The sequence below is a fragment of the Lepidochelys kempii genome, chromosome 21 (assembly GCF_965140265.1).
Source record: "Lepidochelys kempii isolate rLepKem1 chromosome 21, rLepKem1.hap2, whole genome shotgun sequence".
Lineage (NCBI taxonomy): Eukaryota > Metazoa > Chordata > Testudines > Cheloniidae > Lepidochelys > Lepidochelys kempii.
The window spans coordinates 6,549,460-6,566,786 of NC_133276.1; the positions used below are offsets into that span (position 1 = coordinate 6,549,460).

The 17,327-nt window shown below is 51.0% G+C and overlaps 1 protein-coding gene across 8 annotated transcripts in view; it reads left to right on the forward strand.

Moving 5' to 3' along the window:
* Positions 1-10,981: 10,981 nt before the first annotated feature.
* Positions 10,982-17,327, forward strand: part of SLC41A1 (solute carrier family 41 member 1) — a 30,345-nt gene continuing 23,999 nt past the window's right edge. For 2 of the 8 annotated variants that reach the window (XR_012155815.1, XM_073319871.1), the window contains exons 1-2: positions 13,301-14,018; positions 14,441-15,862. Coding sequence is in view for 6 of the 8 variants with exons in the window: in XM_073319871.1 (XP_073175972.1) it covers positions 15,479-15,862 (384 nt within the window). In the remaining 2 variants the exon portion in view is untranslated. Of the gene's footprint in view, positions 11,196-13,296; positions 14,019-14,440; positions 15,863-17,327 lie in introns of those variants that run through there. The other 6 variants (XM_073319872.1, XM_073319873.1, XM_073319874.1 and 3 more) reach the window with 6 other exon arrangements.

Genomic DNA, 17,327 nt, shown 5'->3' on the forward strand with positions numbered 1-17,327 from the left:
GTTTTTACAGGGTTACACATCACCCTGATAGCTATACATCTCTCCCTACGGAATCACTCCATCCCATCCCATACTTATCAATCACTCCATCCCAATCCCATACTTATCAATCACTCCGTCCCATACAGTCTTTCCCATAGGCTCGTTATGTCTCCTAAAATGCCTCCCATTTAAATGGTATTTAAGATCGAAGGTAATGCATAAACTGCCGTGTGAGGATGATGCATTGGCCTTCTTTGTAAAGATCAAATGTAGCCTGACATGGGTAAGTAATTTTTTTTATGACACGGAACGAAGTATAGAAACCTAGCCAGATCATATGGCTTCATTCTCTTACATGCTCCACTGAAGTACTATGTTCTGTTTCTGCAGAGCAACAGACTATCATCCAGTAGAGAAATGGGCCTAAGCCAGAACTCCTGATCCAAGTACACATGAACTTTGGGAAACTTCTGCTCTGGATCTGAACTTCGTAGCTTGGACTCAGTTTCACTACATCAAGAACTACTATGATCCTCTTATGTATGTGGAGAAGTTTTCCTCTCCCTATTGTATTCAGCTTTGCTCTGTCCTTCCTCCCTATCCCCCACCCCTGTGCATGAAGCTCACAATCCTCTGACAATAGTTACGAAAGTGAACATGAACATGCCTATGGTTGACTAACCCCACCAGCCATCAGGTAGGCAGCAGCCAAGCAGGGCCTGGATCATACCAGAGCATACAGGGCTGACTGCAGCACCGCAAAGGAAAGGCCAAATTCCACATCTGCATTTTCTAAAGAAAGCTCTGTTACCGGCTTCTGTTTAAAGGGGCCGGGTTTATTTTGAGCCCTCGATGATTGTTCATGACTGTCAAGCGTTGAGTGAGAGGAGCAGCAGGAACAGAGTATTTACAAAAGCATTTCCTCCAGCCATCTTGCATTCTTCGCTCCTCTTTTGCCTTCTCTTGCCTTTTCTTTTTTCTTTTAAGATTGTAGAGCTTGTGAAACCATTTTTTCATGCAGATAGTGTGGGAACTTCCCCTCTCAGCTTAGCCAAGGCCCCTCAATCCCAGCATGCAGCATCCCTGGCTATCTTAGAGCTGGGTTCGCCTCACAGCTCTGCCAGGTATCCTCAATTCTGACATGCAGCATCCCTGCCATTCTAGAGAAGGGTTCCACACACACAGCTCTGCTAGTGCCCTTCAGTTCTGGTCTTTGACACTCCTGTTCTAGAGCATGGGGCCTGTGGAAAAGTTGCCAGCCCAACGTGCCCCCTCCTGGATGGCTGTGGTGCTGCAGCAACTTTTGCCTCAGTTTCCCCAGCTGTCTTTTGGCCTACTCCAACTGTAGGAGAATCCTGGTCCTCTGGCCAGTCCACTTTGCAGAGTCCTGCCCCTTCCAGGGCCACAGCGTCATAGAAATATTTTCAGAGAACTATCCACTACTCCAAGATCTCTTTCTTGAGTGGTAACAGCTAACTTAGACCCCATCATTTTTTATGTATAGTTGGGATTATGTTTTCCAATGTGCATTACTTTGCATTTATCAACACTGAATTTCATCTGCCATTTTGTTGCCCAGTCACCCAGTTTGGTGAGATCCCTCTGTAGCTCTTTGCCATCAGAGTTGGATTTAACTACCTTGAATCATTTTGTACCAGCTGCAAACTTTGCCACCTCACAGTTTACCCCCTTTTCCTTATCATTTATCAGTATATTAAACAACACAGGTCCCAGTACAGATCTTTGGGGAACCCTGCTATTTACCTCTCTCCACTGTGAAAACTTAACATTTATTCCTACCCTTTTTTCCTAGCCAGCTATTGACCCACGCGAGGGCCTTCCCTCTGTGAAAGGGTTCACTCACCATAGGTGGCACCTCCTTGTTGTGCTCTGGGGATCAGCTTTCACCAGGTCTTCAGCCAGTTACTCAAGCTGTGACCCCTTTCTCTTTCTTCACGGCTTGGGGTGCTCCCTCTTCATGACTCAGCACTCCGGCCAGGTCAAAGATAGTCCTCCCCTTCTGGGGTGTAGTGAGGCAGAGTGACCTCCCTCCAAGCCTGAGCCAAGGGACCACTACACAGGGTAACATTATCTCTCCAGACCAGCTGTCCAGTTGGCGTCTCCGAATCAGCCCCGTGCCGGAAGCAGAGGGGCGTGGTAGGAAGTATAAAGGGCTGGCCCTGCAGCTCACTTGGGCTGTTACCACAGGACGAGGCCTGTGTCTCCAGCCTGCTGCAGGGCTCCGGAGCTGACACTGTGCGGTGCAGGGCCTGGCCCCCAGAGACCACCGACCCGTGCGAGGAATTGCCCAGACTGCCGTCAGCCGCGTACGCTGAGACGACGGCGGACCCTGGGAATACAGAGCCCCACACCCAGACTGTGGTAGGAAGTAGCCCAGGGAAACCAGACTCTAGTCCGGTTTTGCTGCCAGAGCATGACACCGCGTATTCTGGTGGGATCCCTGCTGACCCAGTGGCAGAACCGTCTGCCAGAACCGTCTGCCACTGTCAGGGCTCTGGGCTGAGACCGGTGGAATCGGGGCGGCCTGGGTCCCCCTGTTGCCAACACCACCCCTGGGGTAGTGGCCTATTCACCCCTAGGCCAGAGGCCTGTGCTTTATTTGTGGCTTGCCCCAGCTGGGAGACTGTGGGCCCAGACTGTGTTTGCTGGCTGCCTTAGCCAGGAGGCTTAGGCAAAAGTTTGCTCCCTGCCCTGAGGGCCAGAGCCCATGACTGCGATTGCCACCTGCCCTGGCCCAGAAGCTTGGCCTAGGGACGGCTTCCTGCTCTGCCTGCCAGAGCCACTGACTGCCAGTAGGCTGTTTGTTACCAGACGCAGCCATACAAAGTGGCCTCCCTCCGAGAGCGGAGGGATCACTACATGGGGTAACATGGTCTCTCCAGACCAGTGTCCAGTTGGCATCTCCAATGCTCCTGCGATTCCCAGCAGCTGATAGAGAACCCAGGCCCACTTTCTACAGTGAGCTGCGGCACAGGGACCCTATAACAAGCAGCCACAGTCTGCACAGTCCTACCGCTTACTGCTATTTGCCTCAGCTTCCTCCTACCTAGCCCCCTCAGGCTTCCTTTTCGTAAGACACCTCTGAGGCTTTCTTCTAGGGTTAGAACCTTGGGACTTATTTTCCCTCTTGGGTTTTCTCCTCCCCTCCTCTCTGCTCCCAGAAATGGACTGCAAAATCTCTCCAGGCAGCCCCTTTCTCCTGCAAACTTCCTAGATTTATAATCCTGCCTATTCCTGCCCAGCTGGGATTCTTGTTCACTTAGGCCTGGCTCTCCAGATCCATGGAGGTACCCTAATTGTCCTCTCGGGCTCACATTAACCCCTTCAGGGCCTGTGTGAGGGTACACCCCCATCACACCCTCTTATCCCATGACTCCTTATTTGCTTAAGAGCCTCATCAAAGGCTTCCTCAAAGTCCAGGTACACTATATTCACTGGATCATCCGTGTCCACATGCCTGTTGATGCCCCCGCAAAGAAATTTAACAAATTGGTGAGGCCTGATTTCCCTTTACAAAAGCCGTGTTGACTCTTCCCCAATAAATCATGTTCATCTCTGTGTCTGATAATTCTGTTCTTTACTATAGCTCCAACCAACGTGCCTGGTATTGAAGTTAGGCTTATCGGCCAGTAGTTGTCAGGATTGCATATGGTGCCCTTTTAAAAAATCAGCATCACATTAGCTATGTGCCAGTCATCTGGTACAGGTTCAACCTGGCCTATCCTCCATGTGCAAACAGGCAGCTTAATTGACTTCTTAGATCCATATTAACCTTTCTCACTGTGTGTGGGGTAAACACCCCATCACAGCTCCCCATGTGAATTCTTGCCAATGCACTTCAGTCCTGATCTGTACTCCTTCCTGCTATGCCAGTTCTGCCATTCAGGGATATAGCTGAGCTAGAAATCTGAAATGTTTATAGCCACTAACTGATCCATTGTCCCTGCTACTCACGCTCTACATATAATCTCCCAAAGTAACCATGCTGTCGTGTCCGCTAGGCTTTCTTCTGCAGTGCGGTCAGTGAGATGCCGAGAGCTAGCAGGGTGTTAAGAACAGGGCTTCCTATGGAGCAGAAATCCTGCTAATGGCCATCAGAAATACTCTCCCAGGGAAATTTTTTCAATTACACAGCCAGGCATATGCCCCGCCTGCACCACGCTGCTGTGTGGGAGACTTGGGTTCAGTTTCCAGTCTCATGGCTTCCCCGGGACAGCAGGGGCTGCAGAGATAATGAGCTCAGCGTGGTGGGGAAGGGAGTGCCCTGCGTTATTTAATAGAGACCCCTATGACTGATTTAAGAGCGGTGATGACGGGCTCCAGAGGAAGCTATGTCAAGTTCTCAGCAGGAAGGAAAATGACCGCATTCAGGGGCGGTTAAAGCAGGGAGGAGTAGAAAGAATAAGCACTCTTCAGCAGTGATGGATTGCCTGGGGCGATGGAACGTGAGAGTCAACATCCAAGCCACCAAATACGACACTGGCAGCTTTTCATACAGTTTCCATCGTGCTTTTTCTCCAACTCCGTTGTGCTTTCTTACAGCCCAGGGGATGCTCACAAACATCTCTTGGAGACAGTGTCCCAGATTTGCATTATACATAGAAGCATGTCAAGGAACCTGGTGATAATCTGGTCACATGCCACCCTGGCATCTAACAAGCCAGCTCCAGCTTGTAGTGCAGACCGGTCCTTGGCTGCTCCACAAGCGAGAGCATGACTAAGTGGTAACCGTGTGGCTAACTGGATGCTAGCTACCCATTTGGCTCATGATGCAAAGGGTGGGACAGGTTATTTGCATACCTTGCTCTTATGTGGAGCAGACCAAAGAAGGAGAGCAGAACAAGCACAAAGAAATTTCTATACCAGATCACACTATGCAATCCAGCCTCCTGTCTCTGACAGTGGTCAGCACCAGCTGCTTCAGAGGAAGATGCGCAAAGCCCAGGAGATAGCTATGGGATAACCTGCACTCAGGGGAAGTTTCATCCTGACCCCCATTTGTGGGCTTTTACTCTGAAGCAGGAGAGTTTATATCCTTTCCAAAGCTCGTGGGTTCTTCATCCTTATTATTACCGTTCTGGGGGCTCTCATTATCTACATCCTTAGTGCTGACCCAGGGCATCACAAAAGGTTAATCCAGCACTGCTCCTTGGGGCCTTTGTGGGGAGGCAGCAGCCCCATCCAGTGGGTGGGATAAGAGGGATTGAACAGCACTGCTGTTATTTCCAGGCTCATTAATATCAGCTCCCCCACCCAGTCATCCCCGATCAGGCCTGTGAGTTCTCCTGTGATAACATTCTGTTTCCAGCCCATTTTATGAATCTAAACAAGCTCTCAGGCTGTATCCAGAATGAGGTGAAAAAATGTTAAGCATGTCCTCAATTTCTACGCGACAGGTGGCCACTTGGTCGCCAAGTCAGCAGCTGTTGACACAGGAACCCCTGGCTTCACGGAACACAGGAAGTGAGGGCCCGTCCCGCTGTGCTCTGCCCAGATGCTTCAGTGCAGGGGAAAGCACTGGACAATTGCGTGGGAGATGCTTAACTGTATTCGTCACGCCCTGCGCAGCACATGCGTCAAAGCTGGATACACCAGCGCTGGGCAGTCACATCCCAACCTACCCCTCTGTAAAGAAAAGTTGCTTGGTGCTCCCCTTTGCGTTGAGAGCTGGTGAACCCAGCCCCCAGGTCCAGTGTTTTTCTGAAGAATAGGGCACACATCATACTATGCTTCCTGCCCATGTGAATTGACCCTGTCCTGGAGTGACCCATCTAGGGGTAATTCAGGCTCCATGGCCCATTCAGCCCTGCTGAGACTGCCAGTTTGTGCTAACCACAGTGGGGTTTGTTCGTGATATAGACACCTGGCCCACAAAGATTTAGACTGAGCTCTAGCACCCTCCTTCCACACCCAGTTCTCGATTGACCAGAATTCTCAGTCACTGTCAGCCCAGGCTGTATTCAGTCTGGTGACTTGGAACTGTAGGAGGGTCTTGTGACTACGGCCCTGAACTAAGACACAAGAGATGCAGGTTTAAACCATCTCTCTGCTACAGGTTTCCTGTGTGACCCTGGTCAACTCACTAAATCTTTCTGTCCCAAATCTTCAAAGACCTGGGAATTGCACACCTCAGAGACCTGGGAATTAGGTACCTTTGAGCATCTGAGCCTCAGTTCCCCATCTGTGAAATGGGGATAATTACACTTCCTTTCTGCTACCTAGCCTTTGTCCATCTTGTTTATTTAGTCTTTTAGATCTTCACAGCAGGGACTTTCTTTCTGTTTGTTCGTAAAGCATCCAGCATAATGGACCCTCCATTTTGATCCAATTAGTAGCTAATGAATCCATAGGCCATTACTAAGCTCCTGCACAATGCAGTTCTCCAGTGTCAACAGTTTAGTACTGATAAAAATTATGTGGCTGGTGTAAAATGCACGGGCTTAATCTTCTGAGATCCAGTGTGGCCAGATTGTAAATTGTTTCCTTTCCAAAGCATTTTGCTGCCTTTTGTACCTGCTGCCCTGCAATTGAAAACCCATTTCCTGCCCTTTCATCCTCCTGCCTGTGTGATCTCTGCACGTCAGTGCAGCCGTTTTGGACTTTATCTATTTCTGTTTTCTCATCTCAGTGGTTTTTTCCTTCATGCTTCCACTTCCTGAGCATGCAGCTGGCCTGGCTGTTAATAAACAAGGTCACACTTCTGTGTGTGTTGTTTTTGTGTTCGGTGGGGAGGGCAAGCATTCAGAGCACATGGATTTTCAAAACCTGTAATGCCTAGATAAGGGGTAAACAAAGAGAGTCCTAAAAGTCAGGTTCTCTTGAACAAAAGAAATAAGATGATCTTGTGGCAAGATGATCAAGGCATCAAAGCAGGAGTCAGGACTCCTGGGTTCTATTCCCAATTCTAGGATGAATTTATGATGTGGCTTTGGGGACGACTTGGCCTGTCTGTGCCTCACTTTCCCCAGTTGTACAATGGGATTCATACTCCCCTCCCTCACAGCGGGGTGGAGGGGTTGTGAGGATTAACTAATTGGCCTGATCTTGCACTTCTATGCATTGTGATTTTGAGTGCAATGGCAGGGTGGTGAGTGAGCACCCACGGCCCCCGTTGAAGTCAATGGGAACTGGTTATTGAAGGATTACTACTGAGCCAGGGCTCTGGTGATTTACACCTGCTGAGGATTTGGCTCTAGCACTTGCAGGCCCCAAGGAGTGAAGTCTTTGCCAAGGGCCTCAGTGCTTTGCTATAGAAGGTTAGAAAATCTGGCATAGTGTCATTTTAGCTGAAATAAATCCAGACGGTTTGATATTTTCATTTTCTGTTTATTGTTCCATTAAACACTGATTCATTTTGTAACATGACTGCGAAGGAAACAATTCTGAATCAGTTCCCTAAGGGAGGGAGCATAAAATAGAACTCAGCTTTGTCTTACACAGAGAGGGGGCTGGAAAGTGGACCTGCATCCCCTCCCATCCAGAGTTTAGAGCTGGAGGTTTGATGTGGCTGGCTGACAAGACAAGACAAGGGAGGAAGAGGAAGTAGCCGGTCACTCTACACAGGAAACCTAGGTTCAAGTTCCTGTTCCGCCACAGACCTCCTGTGTCGCTTCGACCCAGATCCTCAAAGGTGCTGAAGCTCCTGACTTCCATTGATCTCAATGGAAATTAAGCGTCTAAATACTTGGGAGGGCCTGGGCCTTAGTTCCTCTGTGTTTCTGTTCCCACATCAACAAAAATGGGAATAATACTTCCCTACCTCTGATGTGTGTGGAGAGATTATTAGGGTAATGGTGCTCAGATAAGTACATAGAGAGAACTCTGATTCCAGTGTATTTAAAGGCAAAATTCCCTTTGACTTCAGTGGACACATGGGGCTCACCTGTGAAGTTTGGCTCCAATGTATGGCATTCCCAGTGTTCAGGGATATTTGGATGTAGGGTTTTGATTCTGTCCTGTGTCTAAGACATGGGGCAAATTCCCCCTTCAGTGGCACCAGCAATGCTGTATTTTCCTCCTCACTGTCAATGAGAGCAGGATTGTAAATGCCACCAGCTGTCTTTGCCACCTCCAGGATCAGCTGCTGAGTTCCTTCCCCGCTCCTCATTTGGTCATTCAAGCTCTGCATGGAAAAGAAATGTATACGCTGTACATGTACTGCTAGCTCCCCAAGCCACACACACCTCTTGGCAGCGACATGCTTCCCAAATCTCGGGCACAGAGCAAAGCAAGGCGGGTGCATTCTCAGCCAATATAGATTTATATTAACATTTACATTAACTGCCATGTTGATAGATTACACTGTTTCCATGAGTCATGCAGCTGATTTTCAAAATGACAGTGTACACTCACTCTTCCACTACTCTTTCCAGATTAACAAAGCAAATATAAATCCTATGTGGATCTTTGTAAAGCTGGGGCAAACACATGTGCAAAGTTTAAACCGCAGACTTCATTTTTCATGCAGTGCGGGAGTGGCACTTTCCTAAAATGGTGGGGTGGGCCCAAACTGCACAACCAGATCTGAATCCAGGGCTGAACCTCCCCACAGCTCATGGATATTGGGATCCAGGTTTTTATTCAATGCCATTGCTCTTTTAAAAAAAAAAAAAAAAAAAAAGAGAGGACAGATCACCACTTCACATGAGTCTGGCAGAGCAATCAAGAAAACAGGAGTTGACCGGGGACAGCAAGTTTGGAGATCAGCAAAGAGCTAATGGGTGAGATCCTCATCTGGTGTAAATCGGTGTAGTTCTACTGTGATCACTCCATTGTGATCAACGGAGCTATGCCGATTTATACCAACTAAAGATCTGACCTTCCAAAGTCTCCTCAGCCTTCATATCAGATTCCAGATATTATGAGGATGAGCACTATAAAAAAAGTAGATAGGTAGATTAGGTGGCTATCTAGGACCCACAGTAACTGCCAACTTACCACAGGTTAGACTAAAAAATATATATATATATATAGGCAAGGCATCCGTTGTATGTTTTCTGACCTGATCAGAATCCATTGTTCTCTGTTCAGACCATGGGTGCATCAGCAGAGCTGTGTGCAGGAACCCCCGCTGGAATAACAGTAGGTGTTAAAAATTGGAATTGAGGTACACTGGCAGAGTTGCGAGCGAGGCTTCAGTAGCAATGTGAATTAAGTGCTCGGACCGACGTGCATGGGTGAAGCAGTGCATAGGTACCTGTATCAAGATCAGGAGTACTTGTGGCACCTTAGAGACTAACCAATTTATTAGTCTCTAAGGTGCCACAAGTCCTCCTTTTCTTTTTGCGAATACAGACTAACACGGCTGTTACTCTGAAACCTGTATCAAGATCGACCTTCATCAGTGGAGCGCTATGGGAAAAGCTTACCTGACACCGGACAGCATGGTGCTTAATTAATGCCAATCTCGCTTTCAAGTGTGTCCGATTCACTGTGCCCTTCCAAAACAACCATCCCAAATACTAAAAGAAAAACAACTCCTTGTAATTCTCTGAGCACAGAGGGGTTAAATAACACAAAACATAACTCTTTAGAGGTCTCCATCAGAACGCCTCTCCTTGCTCCACAACCTTGACGGCCTTGTTTTCTTTATTTTAAGAGATGAGGTCACTAGCTTCAATAATATTTGACTCACACTGTGTGTGGTGGGGAAGCAGACCAGAAGCAGTTCCTGTGTTGCACCCCTGCCCCCGTCCTTTCCTCTCCCTCGCCCTTGCACTAGCGTGCTGCAGAAGCCATTGGTTCAGGACCTGTCTCTAAGGCACCAAGCCTGGGATCACGTAATCAGTTCTAGGTAGTAACTTGCCGTTGACCATTTCCTGGGAGGAAAGGAAAGGCAGGAAGGAAAAATAACAGCTGGTCAAAAGTTCCACTGGTGAGTTTAAAAAAAACCAAAACCCTGTCTGAATCAGAGAAGCTGGTTTCATTCAGAGAAATTGAATCCTACAGAGCAGCGAGTAATGAGTTCTCAGCAGCAGGAATTACTGCATTTGGTGTATTTTTGTCAGGGGGAGGAGGGAGTTTGCCGTAAACAGGATTTGGATCCTTGTTTCATGTTCTCTATGTACATAAATCTCCCCACTGTATTTTCCACTGAATGCATCTGAAGAAGAGAGCTGTAGCTTACGAAAGCTTATACTCAAATAAATGTGTTAGTCTCTAAGGTGCCACAAGTACTCCTTTCCTTTTTGCAAATACAGACTAACAGGCTGCTACTCTTAATCCTGCAATAAAATTCTCAATTACCTTCAAAACGTCACCTCAGTCCCTCGGGTCTAGAAATCTAAAGGGATGCTGCCAAGAATTTTTCTATCAGTGGCAGAACCAGACTAGAACCCAGGAGTCCCAGCTTCCAGCACTAACCCCCAGACTTCACCTCACTCTCTAAACTGGGAATACAACCAGGAGACAGGCCTCCCAGGCCCCCTGCTTTTACCACTAGATCTCATACCTGTCCCAGCACTGGGACTATAACCCACGAGTCCGGGCTCCCAAATCCCCCACATTGGGGCTCGGAACAGAACCCAGGCGTCCGGGCTCCCAAATCCCCCCACCCGCTGGGGCTGGGAAGAGAACCCAGGAGTCCGGGCTCCCAAATCTGCCCAACCCGCTCAAGCTGGGAAAAGCACCCAGGCATCCGGGCTCCCAAATCCCCTCGCTGGGGCTGGGAAAAGAACCCAGGCGTCCGGGCTCCTAGCCCCCACCCCCGGAGACCAGACCACACTACTCGGGGAAGCGACAGCCAGACACGTGCGCACCCGCAGCCACCAGCCAGGCCCAGCGAGCTTTGCAGGCAGCCCGTGATTGGCTCCTTCCGCCATGAAGCCCCGCCTCCCTGCGACGGGGCAGGCCCCCCCTCGCTCCGCCTCCCCGGCCTCTTTCCCCATTTTGATTGGCTAGCGCTGCTGCCCATCGAGCCCTCCGCCGGCCCGGGGGCGGGCTGCCTGTTGCGTCAGCAGGCGGCGTCCAGTGACGAGGCGGCAGAGCCGCAGGCGCCGAGCCCCCATTGGCGGCTGGTGATGTCAAGCTCCCTGCTCCGGCCGCGGCGGCTCCGCGGGAGCGCAGGCTGGGCCAGTGGCGATGTAGCGGCGGGCGCGCCGGGGCAGGGGCAGGGGCAGGGACGGAGGCCGGGGTCGGACGGGGTCGGACGGGTCCCGGCAGCAGCAGCAGCTCCCGCTCCCAGGGCAGGTCAGGTCAGTGCTCGGCGCGGGGGTCCCTGCAGCCGGCCGGGAGCCTGGCGCAATCCGGGGGCGCGGGGTGCAACTTGCTGGCGGGTCACCCGCGGGGGGATGTGCCCTGCCCTGTTCCAGGGTCCGTCCCTGTCACCCCCCCCCCCTTCCGCCCCCGCTCCTGCTGGCACTGGGGACTCTTATTTGGGTGGGGGGACCTGCCGCCTCCGCGGGGTTTACGCAGTTCGCTGGCGGGGGTGGTGTGTGAAGGAGCCGCCCCTCGATGCAGCCTCCTTGCGGGTATGTCAGGCTCCTCGTCAGGCTGTTGCGAGCGCCGGGGGCGCCCACAGGTGCTGGACCTGGGGGGTGCTGCAGCAGCCCCCCCCCGGCTTGAAGTGGTTTCCGTGAGATACAGGGTTTGGTTTCATTCAGTGGCTCTCAGCGTCCCCCCTGTACAGATTGCCCCGGCACCCCTGGGGGTGCCCCAATAATAGGACCCCCCCGCGGTGGGACTCCGCATGGGTGGTGCTGGGGTGCGTTCTCCTTCCCACGGTTGCCAAGGCATGTACGGTAAGGATAGCGTGCCTCGGAGAGGTGAACGTGACATGGGAATACATTTGTTTTTCCTTAGGGAAGGAGGCTTATGGGTCAGTCTCCAGCTTTCCCTCTAAATCCCCTGGATACACCCTTTCCCCGTAGGGGCCTTGTGGGTGATTGGGTCGGGGGGGTAGGCTGTGGGGGTGATGGACTGGGGGTGGGCAAGTCCCTTTTAAAATTCTGTATCTGAATGGGATATAGCTGGGGTGGATATTAGATGGTACTTGACTCAAAAGGCATTTTTTCTGAGCAGGAGGGTTTTGCCGATGCCATTGGGGGTGTTATCGGTGGGGTGCGCTAGGTATTACCTAGAGAGAGGCAGGAGATTAATTCATGGAAAACTTGACGCCCAGTGAAGGTGAACAGTGTGTGTGTGTGAAGGTTCCTGTTCCACTCTTAGACTGGAGGTTGTGGGTAATAGATGTCGTCAATCCAAACAGCCAGGGTGGTGAGTGGGGAGAAGTTGAGTTTTTTGAGGTGTGACTCAAACATGTATTTGGACTGGAGCTGGCTGGATTACTCAGATTCCTGAATCAGAGGCTGGCCGACCTGTGTACAGTGACATGGCTAGTAATGATAATAAATCATCTGTTGCCTGAATCAGTCTGTCCGAGGGAGTGTGAAAAGGAAGCACTAAATGGCAGTGGTTAACGAAGCAGCAGTGTCCGCTGCTTAGTGTATTGACACTATTCCTGGGGGGGTGGTTTTTAGAATGTACCACAATGAGCTTTCCTCCACCCCCAGTAAAGATTCCTGCAGCAGAAGGGAAGGAAGACTTGTCAAGGTAGCAGGTTGAAACTTTGTAGTTTCATGTGGGGTTTTTCCTCTTGGGGGCTTAGGGTCCCACGAGCTTTGCACTCAGCACTGTACCCTGTGTTCAGGGTATGCCTTACAAGCAGAGTGGCTTGTCATAGCACTGTCGTTGCAAGATCCGTTCAGCAAAGCTGGGATTCACCTTCCAAACTTAGTGATGGTTCAGTGTGGTAAAATGCCTTCGCTCATTACATGCTCCCCCTTCCGCGTATGATACCTAATGGATTGTGTCTTGGGAGGAGGGCGGGTGTTCGGTTTGTATTTGAGCTCCCAGCCAGCGCTGAGTAGAACTTGGTACTCGCTAGGGGTTTTTGTACAACAGCGAAGTTACTTAGCTGTCCCTCAATAGCGGGGAGAGAACCCTGACCTTCCAGCTCTCCAGCAATCCAAGGCCTATCTTGTCCATGAAGCACTTGTGATTCTGTCCAGCAGAGGGCAGCAGTACGCACACCCCGGCCTGCTCAGGACTGTGCCCATTAACCATGGTATCCTGCTATGGCAGGGATGGGCAATAATTTTCACAGGGGAGCCACTCCACGAATTTTTGTAAGTCGTCAGGGCCCCACATTTCTACTATATTAATGGAGGGGGTGTGGGGTCTGGGAGGGAGTTTGGGTGCAGGAGGGCTGTGGCGGGGGGTTGGGGTGCAGGAGAGGGTGAGGGCTCTGGGAGGGAGTTTGGGTACAGGGGGTGGTTCTGACCTGGTGCGGGAAGGGGTGTGAGGTGTAGGCGCTTACCACAGGAGGCGCTCACCACAGGCAGCTCCCAGCTGGCAGCGCAGCAGGGCTCAGGCAGGCTGCTTGCATGCCATGGCCCCACGCCGCTCCCAGAAGCAGCTGCAGCCAGCTGCTGCTGGCACGTCTCTGCGTGCCCCTTTGTGGGGAAGGAGGGCAGCGGGGTCTCTGTGTGCTGCCCGCACCCCCAAACACCACCCCCTATAGCTCCCATTGGCTGGTTTCTGGTGTGAGGATGGTGCTGGGGGCAGGGGCAGCATGTGGAGCTGCCTCTTCCTCCGCCCACACACACGCTCCTGGGGTGCGCAGAGTTGTGTCAGCAGTAGCCGGCTGCTTCCGGGAGAGATGTGGGGCCACAGCAGGCAGGCAGCCTGCCTGAGTGCTCGCTACACCGTGGGACTTCTAGCGGCTCGGACTCTGAGATCGCGAGGGGCAGAGGAGGCTGGACAGCCATGTTAGATGGGCCGGGTCTGGCCTGCGGGCTGTATTTTGCCCACGCCTGCTCTATGGCTTGCTCTTATGTTTATTGCAAATGATCAGGGAAATTCGGCTCTTGAACTCGGAGACTGCTGACCCGCATGTCGGCTGGGGAAATGTTCCACTCTGCTGTCAGGCCTGTCTGGAGCCTGCAACCGGCCATCTGGGGATGTGTGCGCGTCCGCTGCCTGGCGTTGCAACAGTGGCTCTCAATGGCTGAACAATGGTATTTGTCCTCTGGACTGAGCACATCTGTTCACCCTGTCTCGTGACTTTGGTGCATGAGCATCCCAAGCAGGACTTTACAGGTTGGGAGGAGGTGATGGAAGATGTCTGGGCTGGGTGGGGGGAACAGAACAGGGCAGACCATCCACCACACATAAGCTGTGTGAGTTGTGCCTCCTCCCCATTTCTCCTCTCTTCTTCTCCCCTCCCTCCCCCCCATTTGACACTGTCCCATTGCTGTGTGTGCCAGGAGTTGTGAGGGAGGGTTAACTAGCTCAGCAGCATAGTTCTGGAGAGCAGAATAGTAAAGCCATTGAAGGCCAGTGCATGGGAGGGAAGCATTGCTGAATGAATGTGCCATTGTGCTGACTGCAGAAAGGTTAGATCAAATATTTGTATCGCTTGTTTCTCTCCTGTTTTAAGGTGAAAGCGCGCAGCAGTCCCTGGAGCGTGGGTGTGAGCCAGGCCGTCTCTCAATGCCAGCATCCCTGCCAGCGCAAGCTAGGCTCACCAAGTAACCCTATCTGGGAACTTCCTGTTCCTTTAGTTAAGAGTCATCTTTGCCACGTGGTGTTAGGTGAGAGATTCCCTTACACGGGAGGACAGCCGAGGCTCACTGCTGTAGTTGGAGCTGACTGGTGACCCAGCTGTTCTGCAGAGAGCAGGGAAAAGAGGCTGTAAGGCATGAAAAGGCCAGTGCTGTCAGCTGCCAGACACCAACCAAGACTTCTCTGCACTGTCTCCCCCTGAAAGCAAGGTCCCCGGGAAGAAGAAAGCAGATCTGTAGCTCCAAAGAAGAGAACTCATTCAAGCGGTCCTTTATTTTTAAACTCTGATCCTCCCAGTTCCTTGCCTGGTTAAGTAATTAACCTGGAATGACGCAAGGAGCTGAAATCAGGGGAATTTCCTTTATTCTTTTAAAAGGATAGAACCCAAATTTCCCCCCACCCACCCGAACTTTTTTTTTATAAAATCCTGCTTTATAACACCCTGGTTTGAAAGACTTTGTTTCATGTTTTTATGTTTTCCCTGCTTCCCCTTAAAAGCAACTGAATACAAGTCCAGCTGCTGGAGCCAGGGCTGAGTGGGGGATGTGGAGTGTTGGAAGAAGAGGTACTAAAGTGTGAAGAACCAAAGAAGAGAATCTGGGAGACTGCGTGTGCTTCTACAGCCCCTTCTTCTGGGAACAGGAGAACTAGAGCCAAAGGATTGTATCTGGAATCTCCTTCTTCTCCGCCGGTTTGGCGGTTGGTGTCTCCCGTTTCTGGATTGTGCTTGATGGGGATCTCTGCTAGGGGATCAGCCTCTGCAGTCGAGGGCAGGCACACAAGAACAAAGGAGGTGGCATCTAGATGCAAGAAGGGGCATTGGCTTGAGCCCTGGGCAGAAGGTCTTTTCTGGGACAGCTGCCTGCTGTAGCCCTGCCAAGTTGAGGGTTGGGGGGGACATCCGCCCTTCAGCATGTCCTCCAAGCTGGAGCAGAAGGAGGCTCACCAGACCAATGGGGTGGTGCTGCCAATCCTGGCTGTGCCCGTAGACTGCCTGACCAGTCCGGACCGGCAGCAGCTCGTGGAGCCCTCCGAGTTCTTGGAGCCCGACGGAGAAGGAGTGGAGGTGGTGGTGCTGGAGTCCCATGCAAACGCCAAAGGGGTGCGAGAAGAGGACGCCCTGTTGGAGAACGGCAGCCAGAGCAACGAGAGCGATGACGCAAGTACAGATCAGGGCCCTGAGCCTGCCTCCCCTCTCAAGGAGACCTCCTTCTCCATCGGGTTGCAGGTCCTCTTCCCTTTCCTGCTGGCCGGGTTTGGGATGGTAGCTGCTGGCATGGTGCTGGACATAGTACAGGTAAGGCTAAAACCCGCTCTTAGTTTGGGGACACTGCATGGCTTGGGCTCCGAATCCCATTACCTGGCTTGATTCTGTCCCAAGACAATGATGACTCAAAAGCTGGGACCATGGCGTGTGGTGGTGGCGGCCTGTGTGAAATGAGGCATTGCTGTCCAGTTCCTGGGCAGAGTACTCCGCAGTGCTAGTTGGGCTGGGCATGTGGGCTAGCGAATGAATTGGCCCAAGTTGCCTAACAGGGGTCTGTCCCTAGTCAAGACAAGAGCTCGCTGGCAAAGGAGGATGTGAGAAGCTTTCCCTTACCCAGGGCATGCTTCTCTGTGTACAAAGAGAAGGTTCAGTGGTTAGGGTGTTAGCCTGGGACTTGGGAGACGCAGGCTCAATTCCCACCTCTGCCACAGACTTCCTGTGAGGGTTTGGGCAAGTCACTTAGCCTCTCTGTGCCTCATTTTCCTATCTTTACAAAGGAAGTAAAAGCACTGCCCTGCCTCACAGGAAGGGATAAATGCATGGGACTGTGAGATGGTTGGTGTCCTAAAAATAAAGGGAAGGATAACCGCCTTTCTGTATACAGTGCTAAAAAATCCCTCTGGCCAGAGGCAAAACCCTTTCCCTTGTAAAGGGTTAAGAAGCTAAAATAACCTCACTGGCACCTGACCAAATGATCAATGAAGAGACAAGATACTTTCAAATCTGGAAGGGGCGGGGGGAAACAAAGGGTTTTTCTGTCTGTGTGATGCTTTTGCCAGGTACAGATCAGGAACACCGTCTCAGAAACTCTGTTAAATTAGTAAGTAATCTAGCTAGAAATGCGTTAGATTTCCTTTTGTTTAATGGCTGGTAAAATACGCTGTGCTGAATGGAATGTATATTCCTGTTTTTGTGTCTTTTTGTAACTTAAGGCTCTGCCACGAGGGATTCTCTATTTTTTGAATCTGATTACCTTCTAAGGTATTTACCATCCTGATTTTACAGAGGTGGTTCTTTTACCTTTTCTTGAATTAAAATTCTTCTTTTAAGAACCTGATTGATTTTTCATTGTTCTTAAGATCCAAGGGTTTGGGTCTGTGCTCACCTATACAAATTGGTGAGGATTTTTATCAAGCCTTCCCCAGGAAGATGTCTCCAAGTGGGCTCTTTCCCTGTTCTTTGTTTAACACGCTTGGTGGTGGCAGCATAGGGTTCAAGGACAAAGCAAAGTTTGTACCTTGGGGAAGTTTTTAACCTAAGCTGGTAAGAATAAGCTTAGGGGGTCTTTCATGCGGGTCCCCACATCTGTACCCTAGAGTTCAGAGTGGGGAAGGAACCTTGACAGTTGGTTACCGTGGTGATGGGCGCTAGAGAAGTACCAATGGCAAACTTCTTTCTCCAGTGCTTTAAGGTAAACTCATCACTTGGGGAGGGTTGGAATTTAGGCATCTGCTTCCATTTCTGGGGATGGTAGGTCTAGACACAGCCACCTCTC